The sequence below is a fragment of the Ipomoea nil genome, unplaced genomic scaffold (assembly GCF_001879475.1).
Source record: "Ipomoea nil cultivar Tokyo-kokei standard unplaced genomic scaffold, Asagao_1.1 scaffold2975, whole genome shotgun sequence".
NCBI classification, from domain to species: Eukaryota; Viridiplantae; Streptophyta; class Magnoliopsida; order Solanales; family Convolvulaceae; genus Ipomoea; species Ipomoea nil.
Window position 1 is genome coordinate 909973 of NW_017619403.1, and position 22729 is coordinate 932701.

Sequence of the window (22729 nt, forward strand, 5' to 3'; positions counted from 1 at the left end):
TCAAAAATGTTAATTTAGTACTTTGACTATGCAATTTCTATCAATTTTGGTCACGCCAGTCAAATTGCCGGCCAAATGTCACCGAAAAAATTTAATAGGTCAAATAATGAGGGTATTTTAGTCATTTTACCCATTTTCTTTCTTCTCCGATGAGCTTCTCCATTTCCGGCGACGTTCTTCTCCCTATCGATGTGTCTGTGTAAATGCCAACGCCTTCATGTATGAACATGGTGCGGGAAGAGAGCTGCGAAGAATCTTGATTTGCCGACCGACTCAATATTCCCGTCCCGTTCCCATTTTGCTCCATTCAAGCACATATTTTTCTTCTTCTTCCTCGTATAATCGCTGCCATTTCCCAGAAAAAGAAGGCCCCAAAAAAACTTCCAGAATAAAGAGAAACAGTTTCCAACGACTGCAGATGAAGCTTTGTCCTGTTTCGGGAACATACCCAGCCTTTTCTTGATTCTCCGTTCACTTTTCTTTTTCCGGCTTATACTGTAACTTCACTGTAGAAGCTTTCAGAGGTTTTTGGTAGATGTGGGCTCGTTCAGTTCATGAACAAAAACAAAATCATATGGAAGAGCTCCGGAATTCATCGTCAATGGCGGCTCCTTCAGAAGGAGAAGCGTCCGCTCAGCTCACTGTTGTATCCAAGAGAAGGCGAAGCCTTCCCGGAACGCCTGGTAATTTTTGTTGCTCGTGATGTTCGGAAATGGTGGGGTTTTGTTTTAATGGCGACTGTGTTTTGCAGATCCGGATGCGGAAGTGATAGCTTTATCGCCGAAATCTCTGCTAGCGACGAATAGATTCGTGTGCGAGATCTGCAGCAAAGGGATATAGCGGGACCAGAATTTGCAGCTTCACCGGCGTGGCCACAACTTGCCGTGGACGCTGAAGCAGAGGGGCGGCAAGCCCAAGAGACGCGTTTACGTCTGCCCGGAGAAGAACGTCGCCGGAAATAGAGAAGAACGCCATCGGAAATGGAGAAGGAAGAAAGAAAATAAATGACTAAAATACTCTTATTATTTGACCTATTAAATTTTTTCGGTGAGATTTGGCCGATAATTTAGCCTGACCAAAATTAATAGAAATTGCATAGTCAAGGTACTAAATTAATATTTTTTGAAAGTCAAGTATTGCAATTAACACAAGTCCAATAATCAGTGGACCAAAATTGAAATTTTCCCAATACAAATTAATGTATTGTTAATAGTTTAAATTAATATTAACCCTATTCTGATGTACAAAATTGCATTCCTAGCTCCACCCCACAAAAAAAAAATAAAAAAATCAAAAATAAATAAAAACATAGAAGCCCTAAGAATCAATTCATAAATTTACTGCATGTGCATGCAATAAGAATTGTAAGATGGCATCAATATTTTGCCCATAAGGTGCGTGTAAAATATTGCATATTTCTTCCAACTTAACTACAATTTTAGACTAGGACTATATGGTCTAATGGTACCCGAGTTGGACTTCAATTTGAAAGGTTGTGAGTTCGAGCCTTAGTGGAGGCATTATTGGCTCTTTGTCTGTATATGAACAGATACTACAATTTAATAGAGAGTTACTTTAAAACCCGAGAATAATTTTAAAAGATTTTTTTTTTAAAAAAAAAGTTGCTTAAACTTAAAGAGATGTTAAAGTGTAAATTCTTTATATAGTACTAGTTTCACGCAAATTATGCTATGGAAACGTGTTCACCATGCCCATGGTGAACGTATATAAGGGTAGATCCATAATTTTTATACTGTAGATTCATTTGTTTTTTTTTTTTTTTTTGAAAACGTAGATTCATAATTTTATTTTTTCATTTGTTGTTACAGATATTATGAATCTACAGTACAAAAATTATGAATCTACCGTATAGAAATTATGAATCTACAGTACAGAAATTATGAATCAACAGTACAGAAATTATGAATCTATAGTATAGAAATTATGAATCTACAGTATAGATGTTATGAATCTACAACTTAGAAATTATGAATCTACAGCTTAGAGATTATGGATCTATCCCGTTAACAACAAATGAAAAACAAAATTATGAATCTACGTTTTCAAAGAAAAAAAAAATTATGAATCTACACTATAGGAATTATGGATCTACCCCTGTGTTCACCATGCGCATGGTGAACACCTTTCCACAGCATAACTAATGTGCATGGCAATTTATATCATGGATCAAGCTCCACATAGCATTATGGACGCTGAATCAAAATGATGATGTACAAAAATCATACTCATAAGGTACAGAATTGCATAACACAAGACACAAAAAAATTATAACACAAGACACATACCAATGTTATATTTACTTATTTTTCAAATATGATTTATGTAACAAAATTTGTGTTCATAGGCATAGAATTTCACAACACAAACACAGAAATTCATAGCATAAGACACAACTACTAATTTGTTTCAGGTACATAATTCATACTCTTAAAGTATAGAATTTCATAACACAAAATACAAAAACTCACAACATAAAACGCATACACGTGCACCAGGATCCACAGTGTATTGTGAACATACCTTGGTCCATGGTATAAGGATCCGGGATTTATAGATAATATGAGAAAATTAGAATTAAGCCCATAGAGCCAGGAATCAATTGTTATACTATGGACTGGTTCATATTGCATTGTGAACCATGGTCTAAAAATTATGTGTCTGTAGATAACATATTTTGTATTTACAATTAACAATTTCTGTACATGTAAACAAATTTAAGGCACATAACATGGTAATTAAGATGTTGGTTAACATGTTATGTGCACATGTAAACAAATTTAAGGCACATAAGATGTTGGTTAACATGTTATGTGTCACCTGTTAACACAATCTATGCCTACGCGCAGTTAACAATTTATGTCTTTAGTTATCATGTTATGTGTTTGTAATTATCATGTCATGCGTCTTCAATTTGTTTACAGGTACAGAAACAGTTAACTACATGTACAAAATGTATCAACTGCAGACACAAAATGTCAAAATCGAAAAGTTATTTTTGAACTAGAGTCTACAATGCAAGGTAGACCTTGGTCCATGTTATAATTTGCCGTCAGATTGGAAAACTTATATGTTTTATTATCGTGCATTCTACTATCTATCTTGTAAGATGGTTCTGATAAAAGTTTATTTTTAGTATATTATATATTTATTTTTAATAAATTTATTATATCTTAATATAGATTTATTTTTAGTGTAATGCAAGTCAAAATAAACAAGTATCAAATATTGGTCTTGTTACGTTGACACTGGTCCACGGTACAAACATTGTGTTTTATTCACACATTAATCCTGCTTGGATTTAGGTTTCAACTTTAATATGTTATATTCGAGTTTTATTTTATTAAAAATAAAATAAAACTAATTTTACTATTGATTCAAATTAATTTTTTTTTTGAATTTAATTAACTCAATAGTTTGGGTGGTTGGTAAGTAGGTTCTTGCTAATGCAACCGTAAAATTAGAACTTCAAATTTTGTAAAAGGTCTGCCATATTGAAGAGCTTTAGGTCAGGGTTCTAGGTAGGTATGCAAAATAAAATAAGACTAATTTAATTTTACTATTGATTCAAAATTAAAGATCAATTTGGAAACTCAGAAAATCTTTTATGAAAAATGATTTTTAAAATATGACACATTTTACATTAAATATTTTTATCTTTTAGTGTTTGGTTGAAAGTTTTTTTTTTTAAAAAAAAAACAAAAAAAAAAACGATCTCTTTTCTGTTTGATTGAAAATTCAAAATTTATATTTTTCTTGTTTTGTTCATTTTCTGATAAATGAATAGAAATTTATCACAATGTTATATATTATAAAACTAGTATTTTCTATGCGCGATGCGCAAAAATATGTGCTCAATATTATTAATTTATATTAAAATCTTAAATTTATTTAAATTTTAGATATTCATATTATTGTAAATAATAATAATAATGTAAAATATTTTTTTATAAATTTAAAATTTATATTTTAGAAAATAACTAACATATAACTCCAATATAATGTGTATATATTATTACTCCGTATTATTGAAGAATATAAGAAAATATATGGTGGATGCGTGTGCATGGTAATAATAGAAAAATAACGGAAGTTACAAAGGTAGGGGTATGTTTGTCTAAAATATTGTATAGTACAACTCTTATAGCATAATGTATTAAAAAATGGTAAACAAAAAACAGACATAAATGAATTGTATAACCTTCATTCACACTTATTAGTTTTTAAATTAGATATTAATTATTTTAATGGTGATAATACTTATTATTTATATTAAAATAAAGTTACAAATTAAAATGTATAATATAGTTATAACGATTAACAGTTATTATAATAAAAATGTGTAAATAATTTTTTTTTTTTACTTTTAACTTATTATAACCAAAATAAAAACATAAAAGTGATAAATATAATAACCTAAAATAAAAAAAAATAAAGAAAAAAACTTATGCTTTAAAAAAAAAAATTGGATGCGGAGTTTCACCATGCCAAGATTTTTATTGTTTAGTTTTGCTCAATCAATATTTAATTGGGTATTGATAAATATAATAACTTTAAACTTAATAAATTGAATACTTATTTTTTACAATTTTTGAGTTGTGAGTCAATCATAATTTTTATTGTTTGGTATAATTCAAACCAACTCATATTTAATCGAACATTGATAAATGCAATAACTATATATTAAAAAATTTGAAGAAAAAAAATCATTTTTTATCTTTTAGGCAAGGTCGGACTAATATTTTTTTTGTTTGACTCAGCCTGACATAATCCATATTTTAATTATGTTAGTTCGATCATGTTCAAATAATAACTAGATGGATGGCATGTCAACTTGCCATTTGACAGTTTTTGTTGAGTTCATTTTCCTTTTTATAGCCAAACATCGAAAAATGAATTTCAAAAGACATTTTCAGAATTTTCAATCCCATTAGCTGAGGTGTTGACAAAAATCAAATGCGTGACATTGAAATTGAAGAATTATATATGCTCCACCCATTAACCTGCCACTTTCAAGATAACGTTTTCAGTTTTAATAACCAATTATGGTTTGTTTCACTTTTAGTCTTAAGTATTCAAATATTTTCCTTTTTATTTTGATTTGATCATAGATTTTCTCAATCAGTCATTAAAAGTAAAATTGAACCAAATTTAAAATTTAAAATTAAGTTATCATTATAATTGAGCTAATCGTGTGCGTTTTTGTCCTCAAATTGTGTCACTTGCATAAGTTGCATTCATCGGCATTCTGCTATAAATTCTAACCGGGACTTTTTTTAAAAAAAGAAATAATTGCAATTTTTCTGCAGTAAGTTTAGTCTCTAATTACCATAAATTGCAATTTTGATCTTTTATTTAATCATAAAAGTAGATATTTTAACCCTCCGAAAGACCAAAATAATCATTTGTAAAAGTTACAGTTTTGGTTTTAATTAATATAAGGGAAAATTGCATATTTGGTCTATGAGTTATACCCAAGTTCCGACTCAGTCCTGAGTTATGACTGTATCTATTTTTAGTCCCTCAGTTATGAACGAAGTAACACATTTGGTCCCCAACCGTTAAAACTGACGGATTAATTAAAAAATATTTAAAATTTGAGGGGTAAAGTAGAAAATTCACATTTTATTCTCCTTATATCAAAACCACTTTCACAACATTATTTTTCACTTTTTAGTCTCTGCAATTCTAAAAACATTTCAATAACTTTAGTATGACTTAGGAACCTAACTCTCGTATAACAAGCTTAAGACTTAGCACAAAGAAACAAACACTTGATCATTGTCTTTAGACGTGTGAAACACACTACATCCTATTAATTTTTAATTTTCTCTACTAAGCAACAAAGGTAATCAAACCAGAACTTTTGAGATACAAAATGATGTCAAATTTTTTAGGTTGTTTTTATGAGAAATTCACCAACGGAATGACCTGAGATTTTTAGTATGTAAAAATCTTTCATATGCAGTAGTTTATTAGTCAATAATCGTTTTTAGAAGTTACAAAAGTTTTTAGAATTTTCATAACTGAGTCTTAGGTTCCTCATTCATTATTCTGGTTTTTAAGAAGACAGAGGAGGTGATGAATATATATATATATATATATATATATATATATATATATATATTCTCAGAATAGTGATTAAGTTATTGCAAAGCTTACGAAAGAATTTTATGTACTAAAAATCTCAAGTTACTCCCTTGGTGAATTTGTCATAAAAATAACCTGAAAATTTTGATATCTTCTTGTATTTCAAAAGTTATGTCTTTGATTACTATTATGTTTAGTAAGAGAAATCAGAAACTTTTAGGATGATGTGTTTTACATGCTTGAAGACAATGATAAAGTGTTCTCTTGTTTGTATTGAGTCACAGGTTCCTTGTACGTGACTCAGGTTACTAACAAGTCATACAAAGATTATTGAATTGCTTTTGGAATTGAAGAACCTTGAAATAGAATGCTAGAAAGTTGAAAATAATGTTGCAAAAGTGGTTTCAATATAAGAAAGTGAATAAAATGTGAATTTCCTACTTTACCCCTAAAATTTTAAATATTTTTTAATTTTTCCGTCAGTTTTAACGGTCAGGGACCAAATGCGCCACTTCGTTCATAACTGAGGGGCTAAAAATGGATACGGTCATAACTTAGGGACTGAGTCGTCATTACCATTATAACTCAGGGACCAAACTCACCATTTTCCCTAAAATTTTTATGTTTTGTAACCATATCTAATTATGCACAACAATTATATCTAAACTTTCAAACTTTTGCCAAAGAACTTGTGGTCAAACAACATGAAGTGACTCTCCCAAGTTAGAGGTCATGGATTCGACCGTTAGTGGATGTGGTATTGACTTGTTGGGTTTCAGTAGGTTGAGAAAGTATATATAAAAATATACTACATGTAACAGGGTCAATAGTACTCGAAAGAAGGAAAAAAAAAAACTTTTTCAAAATTTTATACTAAATCTTTGTATTTTACAATAATTATAATTATAATTTTTAATCCAAAAAATATCCAAACTAAATTAACTTTCTTGAGTTAGCGCTCAAATTATTTAAAAAATGACAACATAATATTATTTTTTAAAAAATATAATATATCAAAATAATAATCTCTAATTCATACAACTAAAATTAAAATTCAAAATTAAACCATCCAACAAGACATCATACATATATACAAGCATATGTTCAAACATTATAACAACCAATTAATATCTAAATCAATAAAATTCAATCCAATTAAAAAGTTATGTACATGATTTTTTTTTTTTTTGTTCGAAATGACGCATACGAAATGTATTACAATATATAATCATTCACCCAAACAAACAAGAGTGAACTACCTTTGCCCGCACGAACAGCTCAAGTGGTCATAGGAGTGAAGTTTGAAAAGAAGAGTGAACTACCCTTACCCCAAAAAATAAAAAAATAAAAAAAATAGTCAGATTTATGGACTACCATCTAAGGTCCTATGATATTGGTGGTTTCGTCAAGTTTAGTCGTAAACTTTCAAATTGATCACCTGTGGTCTTTCGAGTTTTGAATTTCGATCTGCCGTAGTCCTTTCATTAACATATGTCGTCTACGTCGTGAAAATTAAGGACAAAAGAGTCTTTTTACGTTCAGCCCAGCCAAAATAATTAATTTCCCTCAAGAATTAGCCCTAATATGAAACACAATAAATTTGAAAATAAATATGAAACACAATAAATTTTAAATGAAAATAACCACAATTATCCAATCATGATAAGTTTAAGTGTGGGAGCAACCTCTCAAAGTGAGGGGGCTCCTTGTGCGCAGTAAGCAAATATTTAGCCTATGTGGTTCACCTGAGTTACCATGATTTACATCCTTCCAGATGCTTTGTCAAGTTGGGGTGTAGGATGCCCTTGGGGTTAAGGATTCAACCTTTTGGGAAGAATGATAAGTTATATATATATATATATATATATATATATATATATATATATATATATATATATATATATATATATATATATGCAAGTAAAAGAGGGAGAGAAAAAAAAAATATTATAACTTAAATTGAAAACTCCTATATATAAGGTACAATTAAGATCAATTAAAATAAAAATGGTGTAATCTAGGTGTATAGTACAGGTAATTTAGAGCAGATTTGATTATTATTATTATTAGATTAATAAAATTACTAGGAATCTACTTATATAACCCCTTCAAAATTACAACGGGTGCATTAATGAGAGTGGATTGACTGTGGGGATGGAGTAAAAATATTCAAAATAGATTTATAGATTACATCAAGAAAAGAAAACGCACAGAAGACGTGTAATCAGAGCACCATAAATCCGTCGGTTACAACTTACAACTAGCAACACACACGCGTACACACACCCACCCGCACAGGTATAAATTAGCCCTACTGTACGCAACCACGTACCTATAGGTATATATATACATATATTATATTAGTTGAGAGTTTAATGAGTTATTGTTATATGGAGTCTTTTGAGTATATGGTTGTGCGTCACATTTAGTCTTAAATTTTTAAATTGATCATCGATTATTCATGGTCTTCAATTTCAAATTGTTACCTTTCGTGGTCCAGATAATCACTCATGGTTCTTCGACTTTCAAAATTTGACCAGCTGCAATCATCTTGGAAGGACCATGAATGGTTAAAATTTGATAGTTGAAGGACCATGATTGGTTAACTTAGACCACATATGGTAAAAATTTGAAAGTCGAAAGACTATAGGTGGTCAATTTGAAAATTTATGATTAAACGTGATAAAACTACTATACTTGAAGAACCACAGATGGTATTAGCTCGAGTTTAATTTATTAACTCCCGACTTCTTGAAACCCTCATCTTATGTATTTGATTCGATTAGTGATTTTTTAAAAAAAAAAATTGTATATATAATTAAATTTGTTAAGAAGAAATGATACTTTTAGTCCATTAATTATATATAATATAATTATTTTTTGCTGTTTAGTTTTCTGCTAATTAAAGTGATTTTTTTATATAGAACAGATACTACTTTGTAATTGAGTAAATAATATTTTTTAAAAAACGTGATTTTTTATGTTCATCATTCGTAAGTGATTTTTTAATGCAACCTAAATAATATTCTAAAACAAAAAGGTCACTTCATAGACAATCAAAGGACCAGAAAGCAATAACAGATATAATTAATGGAAGAAAATTGCTATTTTCCTCTATAAATTAGGGACAATAATGTTATTTTCCTCGTTTATTAAAGGATCAAAAATTGAATAAACGTGATATAAACATGTTTTTTAAATAACAAAATATAATTTTTTGAATTAAAAAATAACTACCGCAAATGCATTTCTTACAAAGGCGCAACAAGCAACATAAATAATGAATAACATAATGACATATTGAGCTTTTTAGAAGATGAAATAGCTGGCTTCCCTTCGTGGAGATTTAGGTATAACACACTCTGATTTTGCTTTGTATTCCTTGGGTCTCCCCCTTCCTAATAATAAATAAAAAAAATAATGAATAACATAAACAAAATAAGAAAGTTTATTCATTTTTTCAATCAAACCAGGACTTATTATATTTCCACAAAAACGTTTCTCTTTAATTTTTCTTCTTTTTCACATCTCAAAATTAGACCTATTAACAAAAAAAAAAAACGAAATATATGTAGTATTTCTAATTAATTAGAAAAAAGAAATAGAAATTAATCACAGAAGAAAGAGGAAATTAAAACATAAAATATTGAATGATTAAAAAAAAAACGAATACTATATAACATTATTATTATTATTATTTTAATATACTCCCTGTCCAATTTTTATCATTCCATTTATTATTTATATGTCATTTTTTTAGTGTTACTGACTCTATTACAAGTATAATGTAGTATTTGTTCATAACTACTATTTTTTTCATAACTACTATATATATATATATATATATATATATATATATATATATATATATACACACACACACACACACACACAGTTATATTAAATTTTAAAAATCAAATTTATAAAATACAAAGAAAAGAAGATAATAAAGAAGAATTAATTTAACATTCAAAATTTAAATATGACAAACAAAGTAAAATGGAGTATTTATTTATTAGCTAACTAGTCCAACCATAACATTGCTAAGTAATAAAATCTATTTTGTATTTATTACCCAATAATAATGTCACCAAAAAAAAAAAACAAAAAAAAAAACACAGTAATGATGATCCTTCAATCATCTAACTACCTCTATATATAAAAGTTTATAAGAAAAATGAGGTTATCCCATTTTAATGTCGAAACGTGTCTCGAACTACAATTCAGTACCTATAGTAATAGTTTTGCAGTGCATTTTTGGAATCAAATTTAAACCTTTTTATTTATTTATTTATTTTTAAATAAATCAAAATTTAACTTTTTAAACTACAATGTTAGAACATTATATTATCAATTAAGCAAGACTGCAAGAGTAGCCTAATCTATTGTAAAGTATTATTACTCTCTCTCTTTTCTTTTTGGCATTTTTTTCTTCCAAAAAATCTTCAATTTATTAATCCAAAAGTTAACATATACAAAGTCAAGAAGAGTAGGTTTCGAGTCCAAGAGAAGCTCACACAAAATCAACAAGTGTCCAAGTAAGAAAGATACAATTTCGTCAACATTCCTATGCTTAAAATAAACTAAACATAGTAAAAAGACCTTGCCCAAGCCGCAACCACACATGCTAGACGAGATAAACCAAGAACGTCCAAATCTTGCAAAAAATTTGCCCACATAGCAAATTGACATTTGAAATGAGACTAATGTAGTTAGACTCACTTGTACTTGCCTTATTCGAGGATAACTCTTGGGTGCGATACATATTACTCAATCTATGGGAGTGCAACAATACGCTTCGATTGATTTTTGATTAATAACCGTAATAACTAAAAAAAAAATTAAGATGATTGTAACTGACAACAAAAAATCAATATAAACGATATTTTTTAAACGTCATAACCAATAACTGAAAATTGCAACCCCGAAACATAGGTGTCTGCTAAATTCCCAACTATTCACAATATCTACAATTGACTAAAAAGTTGAAATAACTAAAAATTTTAAAATGAACACCGACGCAGCTGTTGATAATTCCAATAACCGGATAGGGTGTTGAGTGATGAGAATGGCCAGTTCTTGGCGGCAGCTAGTACACCAGGCAGAGAAGCGTTGTCCCCATAGGAGGCGGAGGCTATGGCCATAAGGGAAGCTTTGAGTTGGATAAAAAGGATGGATCTCCGCCATGTGCAGATTGAAAGTGATGCGCTGCAGGTTGTTCAATCCCTCAATCATGTTCAGGATGTGTCTTCATGCGATCTTGTCCTTCTTGATGTTAGAGATATGTTACGCTCACTTACCGGTGTTGCTATCACTCATGTTAGTCGTACTGCTAACAACGTTGTCCATAATCTTGCTAAGGAAGCTTGTTCCATGTCTGTATGTATGGAGTGGGCTACTACCCCTCCATCTTTTATTGTAAATGTTCTCTATGCTGATTTAATTTAATGAAGTTTTATTTGGTTTTCAAAAAAAAAAAAAAAAACTAAAAATTTTAAAAACTTCATTATTGATATATGAAACTTTGATCAATTCAATTAGGCAAATTATTGGGTGCACCATAAGAAAATGTACATTTTTAATGTACTAAATGTATATTATTTGTGTACTGTATGTACATTATACAATATAATGTACACTTAGTACAAAAATAATGTACATTTCCTGAATACAATGTACATTATTTTACAGTATACAAAATATGGTCCATACAACTTGTGTGGACTATGATCTACACAATAATGATCGATTCAATTATCAGTCTTTAGTTTGTAGTTGATCCATTTTTTTTCTCAGCCCTAATTCAATATATTTAGTTAGGCAAAAACTTGTGTGAAACCGTCTCACATATCATTGATATCTATTATAAGTAACGAGTTATTTTTAATTGTAATTGATATTAGAATTTCTATACTAAGTATTACAATTTCTTTCATACGTAACATTTCATAAGTATTACAATATTTACATTAGAATTACACTTTGTAAGTATCACAATTTCATTTATAAGTATTACAAAATTTATCGTTAGTAATAATCATTTTATCCTAAATAATATTAATTTCAAATTTTATCAAAATTTATTTATTTCAAATTAATATTAATTTTTTTAATAATAAATATATGGAGTTAATTCCATTTTTGGTTATAGATTTATAGGTAACAGTCCACTTTTAAGTCTTTTTTATAAGAATATTCATTTTTAGTCCTAGTATTATTGTGACATGATCATTTTTGGTCCTTTATTAACAAAACAGTTTAAATATCGTTAAATACAATGACATATCGGTCTTCAATTATGGATGTTTTCAAAAATTAAAAAAAAAAACATAAAAATCATAGCGGTTCAACCTACTTTGTATAAAAAAATTGAAATATCTTTGTATTTAATAACATTTCAACGATTATGTTAATTGAGGACTAAAATAAAAATGTTCTAATAAAAAAAGAACTAAAATGGACTGTTATATATAAATTTAGAACTAAAAATGAAATTAACTATAAATATATGTTATAATTTCTATTATGAGTAACAAATAATTATAATAGATTCAACTAAGGGTCTTGATGTCCCACAAGGTTCACTCATTTAGTTATTGTAAAATGAGGTACTAAAATTAAGTTTATTTGGTGATATAAATTCAAATGGAGGGAGTAGCATTAGTGAATTATTATTACTATTACCACCTGCCACCTTTCCCTCCTCATCTTCCCCTCTCTCTCTCTCTCCCCCCCCCCCCCCCCAGCTATACTACTACCACCATTATTATTCTTCTTTTAATTACCCCACCTTCCTCGCCAAGAGTAATTTCTGCCCTTTCTCCATTTCTTTTATTTATTTTTAATTTTCTTGTCTTGACACCAAAAAATCCTCCATTCTTCTCTCTCTAATTTCATGCTCTCCATATCATAACACTGTGTATATATATACATATATTTATTTATACATCTCTGTCTAATTTTCCGTCTGTTACTCTCAATATATAAAACCACTACTTTTATAAACAAAAAAAATGCCCTCACCATCATCACATGCTTAAATTCTTCAACTTCCCCCCATCGTTTTCTTCTTCCCTGATTTCTTTTTCGCTGTGCTTTTTGAGAAAAATCTAAGTTTTTTTTGGTCGTGTGATGGGCTGGAGTGGCAGTCTTTCTCGTGCTTCTTGTTGGGTTGAGGAGTTTTGAGGTCCGGTAAAGATCGATGGAGTTCGGCGGCGGCGGTGGCGGCGGCGGCGCTGGTGGCTCCAGTGCCAGCGGCAGCGGCAGCGGCGACCACCATGATCCCTCCGATCGTAACCGGAACAAGAAACGTTACCACCGTCACACCGCTAACCAAATTCAAAGACTTGAATCGTAAGCCATTTTTCTGGGTTTAATTTGCTTTTTTGATCGGATATAAACAATGTTCCATTCATTTTAATTTTTTTTTTTATGAAAAAAAAAAAGAATTTTCAAAGAGTGTCCACATCCAGACGAGAAGACGAGGCTGCAGTTAAGTAGAGAGTTGAGTTTGGCCCCTCGCCAGATCAAGTTTTGGTTCCAAAATAGGAGAACTCAAATGAAGGTATATTTAATTATTATTATTAAATTGATTGATTAATTAATTTCTGTTGAGATTTTTGAAAATGATAGCTAAATATAGTAAATTTATTTATTTCCCTGCTTAATTATATAAAAAAAAAAAATTAGGCACAACATGAACGGGCAGATAATTGCGCTCTCCGGGCAGAAAACGACAAAATCAGGTGCGAAAATATTGCAATCAGAGAGGCTCTCAAGAATGTCATCTGCCCGTCGTGCGGCGGCCCGCCGCTCCGGGAAGATTCTTACTTCGACGAGCATAAACTCCGAATGGAAAACATGGCGTTAAAAGAAGAGGTACTTTAATAATTTATTATATATTATATATTATGATTATGATGATGATATATATATGAAACCCTATTTTTTTTTTTCTTGGTATATAGCTTGATAAAGTTTCAAGTATAGCTGCTAAGTATATAGGGAGGCCCATTTCACAGCTTCCACCAGTTCAACCTATCCATCTATCTTCACTAGACCTGTCCATGTCTAGCTACGGTGGCCATGGAATTCCCGGCGGCCCATCCCTTGACCTGGACCTCTTGCCGGGGAGTTCCGGCGCGGCGGCGATGCCGGGGTTTCCGTTCCCGGCGTTGAGTCTGTCGGATATGGACCGGTCCCTGATGGCGGATATTGCGGGGAACGCCATGGAAGAGCTGATTAGGCTGTTGCAGGGGAATGAATCTGTTTGGACCAAATCGTTGGACGGGCGAGACTTGCTTAACCTCGAAAGCTACGAAAGGGTTTTCCCCCGCGCTAGTAATCATATGAAGAACCCCAACATGCGGATCGAGGCGTCGCGTGATTCCGGTGTTGTTATTATGAATGCTCTTGCGTTGGTCGACATGTTCATGGACGCGGTCGGTCGGCTTTCCTTGTTTTCCTCGAAAAAAATTAAGGTTGCTTGTTACTGAACAGATTTTCTATGATTGTTGTTGCAGAATAAATGGGTGGAAATGTTTCCTACGATTGTTTCCAAGGCATCCACGCTCGAAGTTATATCATCCGGTGTATTGGGCAGCCGAAGTGGGACATTACAATTGGTAAGAACTAAGAAATCCTCGAAGGAGTAACTTTATTTTTTTATACAGTCACACATTTTCAAGAGTGTTGGACCAGCCTCTGCCCAATAATCCACTAGTCATATGGTGCTGGCAGGATTTGGCCCTTACTGGCTTCCACCCAACGAACCCAGATTTAGTTTAATAGAGATAGGTGTATTATTTGTGTGTTTCTTGAAATTGATTTTGTTTTGGGGTTCACAGATGTATGAAGAGCTGCAAGTGCTATCTCCATTGGTTCCGACAAGACAATTTTACTTCTTAAGGTTTTGTCAGCAAATTGAGCAAGGGTCATGGGCAATTGTTGATGTTTCTTATGATGTTCCTCAAGATAATTATCAATCTCCTTCTTCTTGCAAAGTTCATAGGCTCCCTTCCGGGTGTTTGATTCAAGACATGCCCAATGGATATTCCAATGTAATGATTGATTCAATTCCCTTAAATTAAGGTTTTACTATTATTAAGGTTTTGATTAAATTGGGAATTTACTTGTTTTGCAAGAATAGGTTACATGGGTGGAGCATGTGGAGGTGGAAGACAAGGTTATACTACATAAGCTGTATAGAGATGTTATCCAAAGTGGAATTGCTTTTGGGGCTGAAAGGTGGCTCACTGTGCTTCAAAGAATGTGTGAGAGATTTGTTTGTTTAATGGTTAGTGGCTCTTCTAGTCGTGACCTTGGAGGAGGTAATTTCCATTTCCATTTCCATTTCATACTACTAATTCCAATTAAGTCCTATTAATTAGGTAAAGAAATTGACAGTTTTATTATATGAATGAAATTTGGTCTAATTGCTGCTTCTTCTGACCGTACCGGACTTGATTGAATATTACCAAATTTGATAGACTAAAGGAGTAACCACAAGGTTACCAGTTTGAATTCCAATTTTTTTCATTTGAGGTCGGTTAGCTATGACCAACATAGGCTGATTTACCTTTTTGTCGTCTTTTGTCGGCTAAGGTCACGAGATGAGGTTTACCCAATGCACAACTCTTAAGTAGTGGTTGCGGGTTTTTTTTCTGGTCACCCAAATTAGAATATTAGTAATTATGGGATGGGATTAATTAATGAATGGAAATTAAAATGCATGGCAGTGATTCCATCAGCAGAAGGGAAGAGGAGCATGATGAAGCTAGCGCAAAGAATGGTAAACAACTTCTGTGGGAGTGTGAACCCATCCAACGGTCACCATTGGACGACGCTGTCGGGGGCCAACGAGTTCGAGGTACGCGCCACCTTACAGAAGAGCACCGACCCCGGCCAGCCCAACGGCGTCGTCATCAGCGCCGCCACCACCATTTGGCTCCCAATTTCTCCCCAGCTTGTCTTCAATTTCTTCAGGGATGAGAGGACTCGACCACAGGCATATATACTTCACTTCCCATCTTCTTTAAATTTTTTTTTTTGATAAATTAAACACATTTAATTTTTTAAAAAACAATGAAATATGCAGTGGGATGTTCTTTCCAATCAAAATCCTGTCCAAGAAGTAGCTCATATTGCAAATGGCTCTCATCCAGGGAATTGTATCTCTGTTCTCAGGGTAATCTATTATTTATTTATTTACTGAAAAAATTACATTTTCAGTCATTCAGTTATATATATATCCGTGGTACAGTATTAGTCTCTTAAGTTATATATGTGACATCTTTTAACCCTTAAGTTATGTGCGAAGTGACAATTTTAGTCCTCAAGACCTATTTCTGCAATCAAAGTGGTTGTTTTGGTCTTTCGGGACTACTTCTCACATTTTAGAGGTTACACACATAACGTATGGACTAAATCTATTCCAAGAATATATACTTAGAGGACCCAAAATTTAATTTTTCTCATATTTATTTTTCTTATTATGTCAATGAATAAAATATATAAAATTTGTGCAATTTGGGTAAAAGAATTTGTTTAATGTTGGCATGCAGGCTTACAATACAAGCCAGAACAACATGCTAATACTTCAAGAAAGCTGCATAGATTCCTCAGGCTGCCTAGTGGTGTACAGTCCGGTGGACTTGCCGGCGATCAACATGGCGATGAGCGGCGAGGACCCCACCTACATCCCGCTCCTCCCGTCGGGGTTCACTATCTCGCCGGACGGCCGGTCGGACCGAGGTAATAGTACTAAGATAAATATTGACCAGGCATCATCAAGTACAAGCAATCCAGCTAGCAGTACATCTACATCAGCAGCAGGTGGTGGGGAAGGCGGGTCCCTCATCACCGTCGTGTTTCAGATTCTGGTGAGTAGCTTGCCGTCGGCGAAAATGAGCCCGGAATCCGTCGCCACAGTGAACAGCCTTATCGGAAACACCGTCCACCAGATTAAATCCGCCTTGAACTGCTCCGCCGTCCCCACCTCCGCTTCTTGAATTCCCACCATTCAAAAATCAAAACCCTAAAAAAAAAATAGTTTCTTTATCATTAAAACCATTCGTTTCTTTGTTTCAAACCCAATTTTACTCCCTTTACTGCTTGCTGGGGCATCCATCTCAGTCAGTATGAATCATTAAACCTTATCTGATACCTCCAACAACCCACCTTCAATTCAAGAGAAAATTGTACTGTTACCACGCCTCTAACATTATGTCATCAGCCCCACTGTTCCTCGGGATTGATGACCCAATGTTAGATCGCGTCGTAATAGTGGAATTCACTAAACCCGAACCCGAGCCAAAGCCTGAACCAAAGCATGAGCAAAGCCATCTTTAAATATGGTACAGTTGAGAAGGAGAATTGAAGTTTACATTGCTCTTGAATTGAATGAGGCAAAGAGAGTTAATTTTGGGTTAGTTGGGAAGTATGAATGCTAGCTAGCTATGCTCCATGAATGAAGAGCCAGAAGCCTGCCTCTCTCACTCAATGCCATTTATGCTTGCTTTTTTTCTTTTTATTTTTTTTTCTTTGGAAGCAAATTTTTCTTGGGAAATTCAATTTTAGTTTTATTTTTATAATTTTTGGTGTGGGTTTATCTTGAACATTGATTTGAGCTTAAAGATGGAGTCAAGAACGCACCATACATGTCCAGGGTTTCTTGCTTATTGTATGGTTCGGGTATTGACTTCTCTTAATGAATTGAAGTTTGTTCTATTTAATGACATTATTATTGTGTCCAAATTGGAACCTAATAATATAAACCAAACATGCACACACATGCACACTCTTAATGTATGTATCTGCATGTGTAACTGTTATACGTAGTGGTCCAGTCTTGGGTTTTAAGAGGTAGGGAATACAATAACTTTATGTCGACACTCAAGAATATAATGTGTGTATATATATATATATATATATATATATATATATATATGTTTAATTTATTGTTTTAATTATTATGATTTAATAGTGATTGTCGGTTTAATGTTATTATTATTTGTGTCGTGTATAGGAGTGGGCGCAAGTTCAGTTCAGGTGACAACTGAATTTTATTTTGGATATTCAAAAATTTTGAGTGATGTTTTTGACACCCGATATTTGAATCAAATTTAATTTAAATATATTTGGTTCGGGTGAAATTATTTTCTATTTATTTCGGGTTGATTTGGATATATTCAAAATTTTATTTTTATTTATTTTGAGTTTTTTTAACAATTTTATTATTTTTTTATTTATATTTTTTCATATAGTATCAAACTAAAAATAAGACAAAATAGAATTAATATATATATATATATATATATATATATATATATGAAATATATTTAAAATTAAATATATAATTTATATTATTATATTTATAATAAATAAATTTTCGGTTAGTTTGGGTTTCAGTTCTGGTATAGATAAATTTTTAACACTCGATATTCGAACAAAATTTAAATTATCTGAACCGATAACTTTTCGGGTTCACCCGAAATTTAAGATTCAATTCAGATTTTGAGTGGTAATTCGGATAATTCAAATTACGCCCACCCCTAGTCGTGTATGTTGAATCATAAAATATTAAAATATTTTAAAGTAACATTATATTACTCTCATGACTTTTAATTTTGATCTACGGAAATTCTATTGGCAAAGGTTCATATATAGGAAGCTAGGTAAATTGGTTTTAAGTTGACTTAAATTGAGAAGGTCAATAAACAAATTTTTACAGAGAGTTAAATTTAGAATCTTATGGTTATTAAATCAATTGCACGACCAACTCGACTAGGTTGTGACTTTTAACTTTGACAAATAAGGTGTGCAAATTAATTACAACAGTTGACCAACTCTAGTCTTTGTTCTTAACCCAAAATTTTAGAAACAATGAAAAACGTTGTGTTACGTATGACAGAAATTTAAGAATGAAAAATGTCACGATAGAGAAAGATATGTCACTTTGTTAAAAATTTATTAACCTTACTTGAAATGTTTAAGGTACCGATTAACATCGTTACTTGTGTCTATTCCAATCATATGTATACATGATATGTCTAATTGCACTGAGTGCTGAAGGATATATTAATTAACCACATACTATTATGTCAAAAATTATAGCTAGTAACGGATGCTAATAAGTGATGTAAGAGCAATGTAAACAAAAAACAAAAAACAAAAAAAAAAAAAAAAAACCTCTACTTAAGAATAAAGTGATTTTATTTTAACCTAAATAACAACAACAATAATATTAATGTATGAGTGTTGCAATAAAAATTGTCAATAAGTGTGTGGTCCCAGCTAGGCATTGGGTTGTGTTCAAACTTCAAAAGTCATGAAATGGGGCCCAGTGACAAACTCCTGACTCTATAGTTTGTGTGTTTACAACTAAACATCTACGGAGTAATTGATGCCCCATTCTTATACTCTTTTCGAGTTTGTAAGACTTAAAATTATATTTTAAACTCGAAGAGAAAAATAAATAAATATTTAATTAAATGCGATAAATAAATTTTTTTTTTATTATCATGTAGTTATAAATGTGTTAATTAGAAAGAGAAAAATAAAGAAAGAAAATGAAAAGAAAAGAAAATGGTGTGGTTGGAATAATGGTTTGAATTAGCAATCTAGAAATCTGAGCAACTCAATAAATATTTGGTAGATTGATTAAATGATGCATGAATGGAATGGAGAGAGTGCCCTTTTAATGCTCATGGCCTCCTTTATTCTCATGCTTTTGATCCGCTTCACAAGTGCACCATTTAATGCAATATCTGACGACACTTTTCATAAATCCACATTATTATTATTATTATTATTATTATTATTATTATTATTATTATTATTATTATTATTATTATTATTATTATTATTATTATTATTATGCTTTTTCTAATTTTATTTCTTTCATATTATTACAATATATAGTATACCAATGATTTGTATTAATTAATTGGATTTTTCAAAAAAAAAAAAAGTATTAATTAATTGGATGAAATAAATTTTTTACTTAAAAGGGATTAATTAGTTATTACTCTCCCACACTAAGACTACTTAAGTTCAAATACGAGACTTCTAATTAAGCTAGAAGATACCAACACCAGCTCATCTACACTTTTAAGGATTTTGGTTTTTTATTTTTAGTAAAACTTTTAATATAGTTTTAAATATATAAATCTTTACTACTAAATAAGTATTATGAAAAATTGTCAACTACTACACTCTGTGGCTTTGTTACCATTCCAATTGAGTGGTCACATGATCAAACTCTTGGGGTGAGGGAATTAATTCTTTAGGCTCAAAAAGATTGAGAAAGTGTAGAAAAATACTACATTGTAAACAATAGATCGTTATGCTGTGCATCCGTATGCACCATGCATGCTGCATACGGATGCAAAAACGACGTCATTTTATTAAAAACGCGCATCCCACTTAAAAAAAATTCAGTTTTGATTCCCCACAATAGCATTATGTTGTTCATTCATTCTGGAATTTTAGTTCATAGATTCTGGAATTTTAGTTCATAGATTTTAGAATTTTAGTTCATAGATTTTAGAATTTTAGTTAATTGATTATGGATATTTAGACGTGAATCGAAACTGATTTTTTTTTTTTCATTCATGCTGGATATTTAGTTCATTCATTATGGATATTTAGTTCATTCACTATGAAATTTTAGTTCATAGATTCTGAAATTTAGTTCATAGATTCTGTTATTTTAGTTCATCGGAATTTTAGTTCATTGATTCTGGACATATAAAATGAGATTAAGGGAGTAAGTTGATATTTGAATATATTGTTGACATACGTACTTTAAAAAAGAAAAATAGAACTTATTATTAGTGGATTGCATGCCTTTTAATAATATTAAAATTATAATTTTTCACTGACCATAACTCTAACGTGTAATCCTATCTTAATATTTTAATGCGTTAATCTAAGTATGTTAAACATGTGAAAGATTTTCAAAGAATTTATTTTTTCCATTTATTGCCATGTAAAAAATCTAGATTATATAAAATATATCAAAATACTACCAAATTGTTGTAGAAATGGTTATTTTTTTGGAAGACATTAAGGGATCGTTTACTTCATTTCTCTGTTTTTCCATTTCCAGTTTTCCATTTCTCCATTTCTCTAGTTTTCCTTCTCCATTCTTCCAGTTTTTCATTTCTCCATTCCTCCAATTTTCCTTCTCCATTCTTCCCGTTTTCCATTTCTCCATTCCTCCCGTTTTTAATTTCTTAAATTTTTATTTTATTACTAGTATTTTTATGCACGATGCACAAAAAATAGGGACAAAATATTAGTACATTATATTAAAATTGTAAATGTATTTAAATTTTAAATATTTAAACTATTGTAAATAATAATAATAATAATAATGTAAAATATTTTTATAAATTTGATATTTATATGTTAGGAAATAACTAACATATAATTTCAATATATATATATATATATATATATATATATATATATATATATATATTGTTGAAGAATATAAGAAAATATATGGTAGATGCATGTACATAGTAACAATAGTGGAAAAAATAACGGAAGTTATAACGGTAATGGTATTTTTGAGGGAAAAAAGTAGAAAAAATGATAATAATAATTTAATTAGTAATAACAATAAGGATGAGAGAAAAAAAAAAGAAAAAATGATAATAATAATTTATTGATAACAAAAATTTAATTAGTAATAACAATAAGGATGAGGGGAAAAAAAGAAAAAGAAAAAGAAAAAGAAAATAATAATTAGTAATGCGGAGCAACAATAATTAAAGGGGGAGGGGAATGCATGACCAACAGTGAGCAACTCAACAAGGAGAAGAAGGACGCGCATGCACCTAGCTGGAATCGATCCCTGAATCTCAACACAAACACTGTTCACTCATGTCTTTCCATTCCTCCAAATGGAGAAGTTGGTTTTTTCTTTCTCCAAAATCCTTAAGAAATATGGAGAATGGAGATAGAGTAAGAATTTGGAAGAATGATTTTAGTAAACAAGTTTTCCAATTTTCATTTTTCCACTTCTTCAATTCTCTATTTTTCTGAAAAATCCTCCATTTTTCCAAGTTAGTAAACGACCCCTAACTTTTTCTAGTGTTTAGCTTAAAATCAAAAAAATAATCTTTTCAAGTTTTGCTAAATATTAGAAAATTATATATATTTTTATGTTCGTTCATTTTTAAAAAATATTAATTATCATATAAAATGAGACGTATGGAGTAATATGAAATATAAATATATATATATATATATATATATACATATATATATATATATATACATATATATATATATACATATATATATATATATATATATATATATATATATATATATATATATATATTTATTTATTTATTTATTTATTTATTGGAAAGAGTATTTTATGATACGTAGTATAACAAGGATTTGTATAACACGTATTTTTAGGCGGTGTAGATAGGCATGTCTTCAGCAGCGACTGACGATGGCCTTTAGTAAGCGGTGGTTGTTGTTGTGGTCGGTGGCGGTAGCTACTGCTGCCTGGGTCAGTGGCGGCTACTACTGCCTTGAACGGTGGGGTGTGAAGGATATCTGTGGTTGAAACCTTTTGTCTCTGTTTAGTTCTAGTTAT

General features: G+C 30.8%; 2 protein-coding genes across 2 annotated transcripts; both read left to right on the forward strand.

Moving 5' to 3' along the window:
• Positions 1 to 203: 203 nt before the first annotated feature.
• Positions 204 to 937, forward strand: LOC109163131 (protein indeterminate-domain 1-like). The gene is made up of 2 exons (XM_019311868.1): positions 204 to 683; positions 752 to 937. The coding sequence occupies exons 1-2, from the start codon at positions 536 to 538 to the stop codon at positions 838 to 840; spliced, it is 237 nt and encodes a 78-aa protein (XP_019167413.1). The 5' UTR covers positions 204 to 535; the 3' UTR covers positions 841 to 937.
• Positions 938 to 12939: 12002 nt separating this feature from the next.
• LOC109163127 (homeobox-leucine zipper protein HDG11) lies at positions 12940 to 17845 on the forward strand. The gene is made up of 10 exons (XM_019311864.1): positions 12940 to 13461; positions 13555 to 13672; positions 13798 to 13986; positions 14076 to 14549; positions 14631 to 14732; positions 14955 to 15167; positions 15257 to 15437; positions 15846 to 16114; positions 16205 to 16294; positions 16671 to 17845. The coding sequence occupies exons 1-10, from the start codon at positions 13310 to 13312 to the stop codon at positions 17115 to 17117; spliced, it is 2235 nt and encodes a 744-aa protein (XP_019167409.1). The 5' UTR covers positions 12940 to 13309; the 3' UTR covers positions 17118 to 17845.
• Positions 17846 to 22729: the final 4884 nt, after the last annotated feature.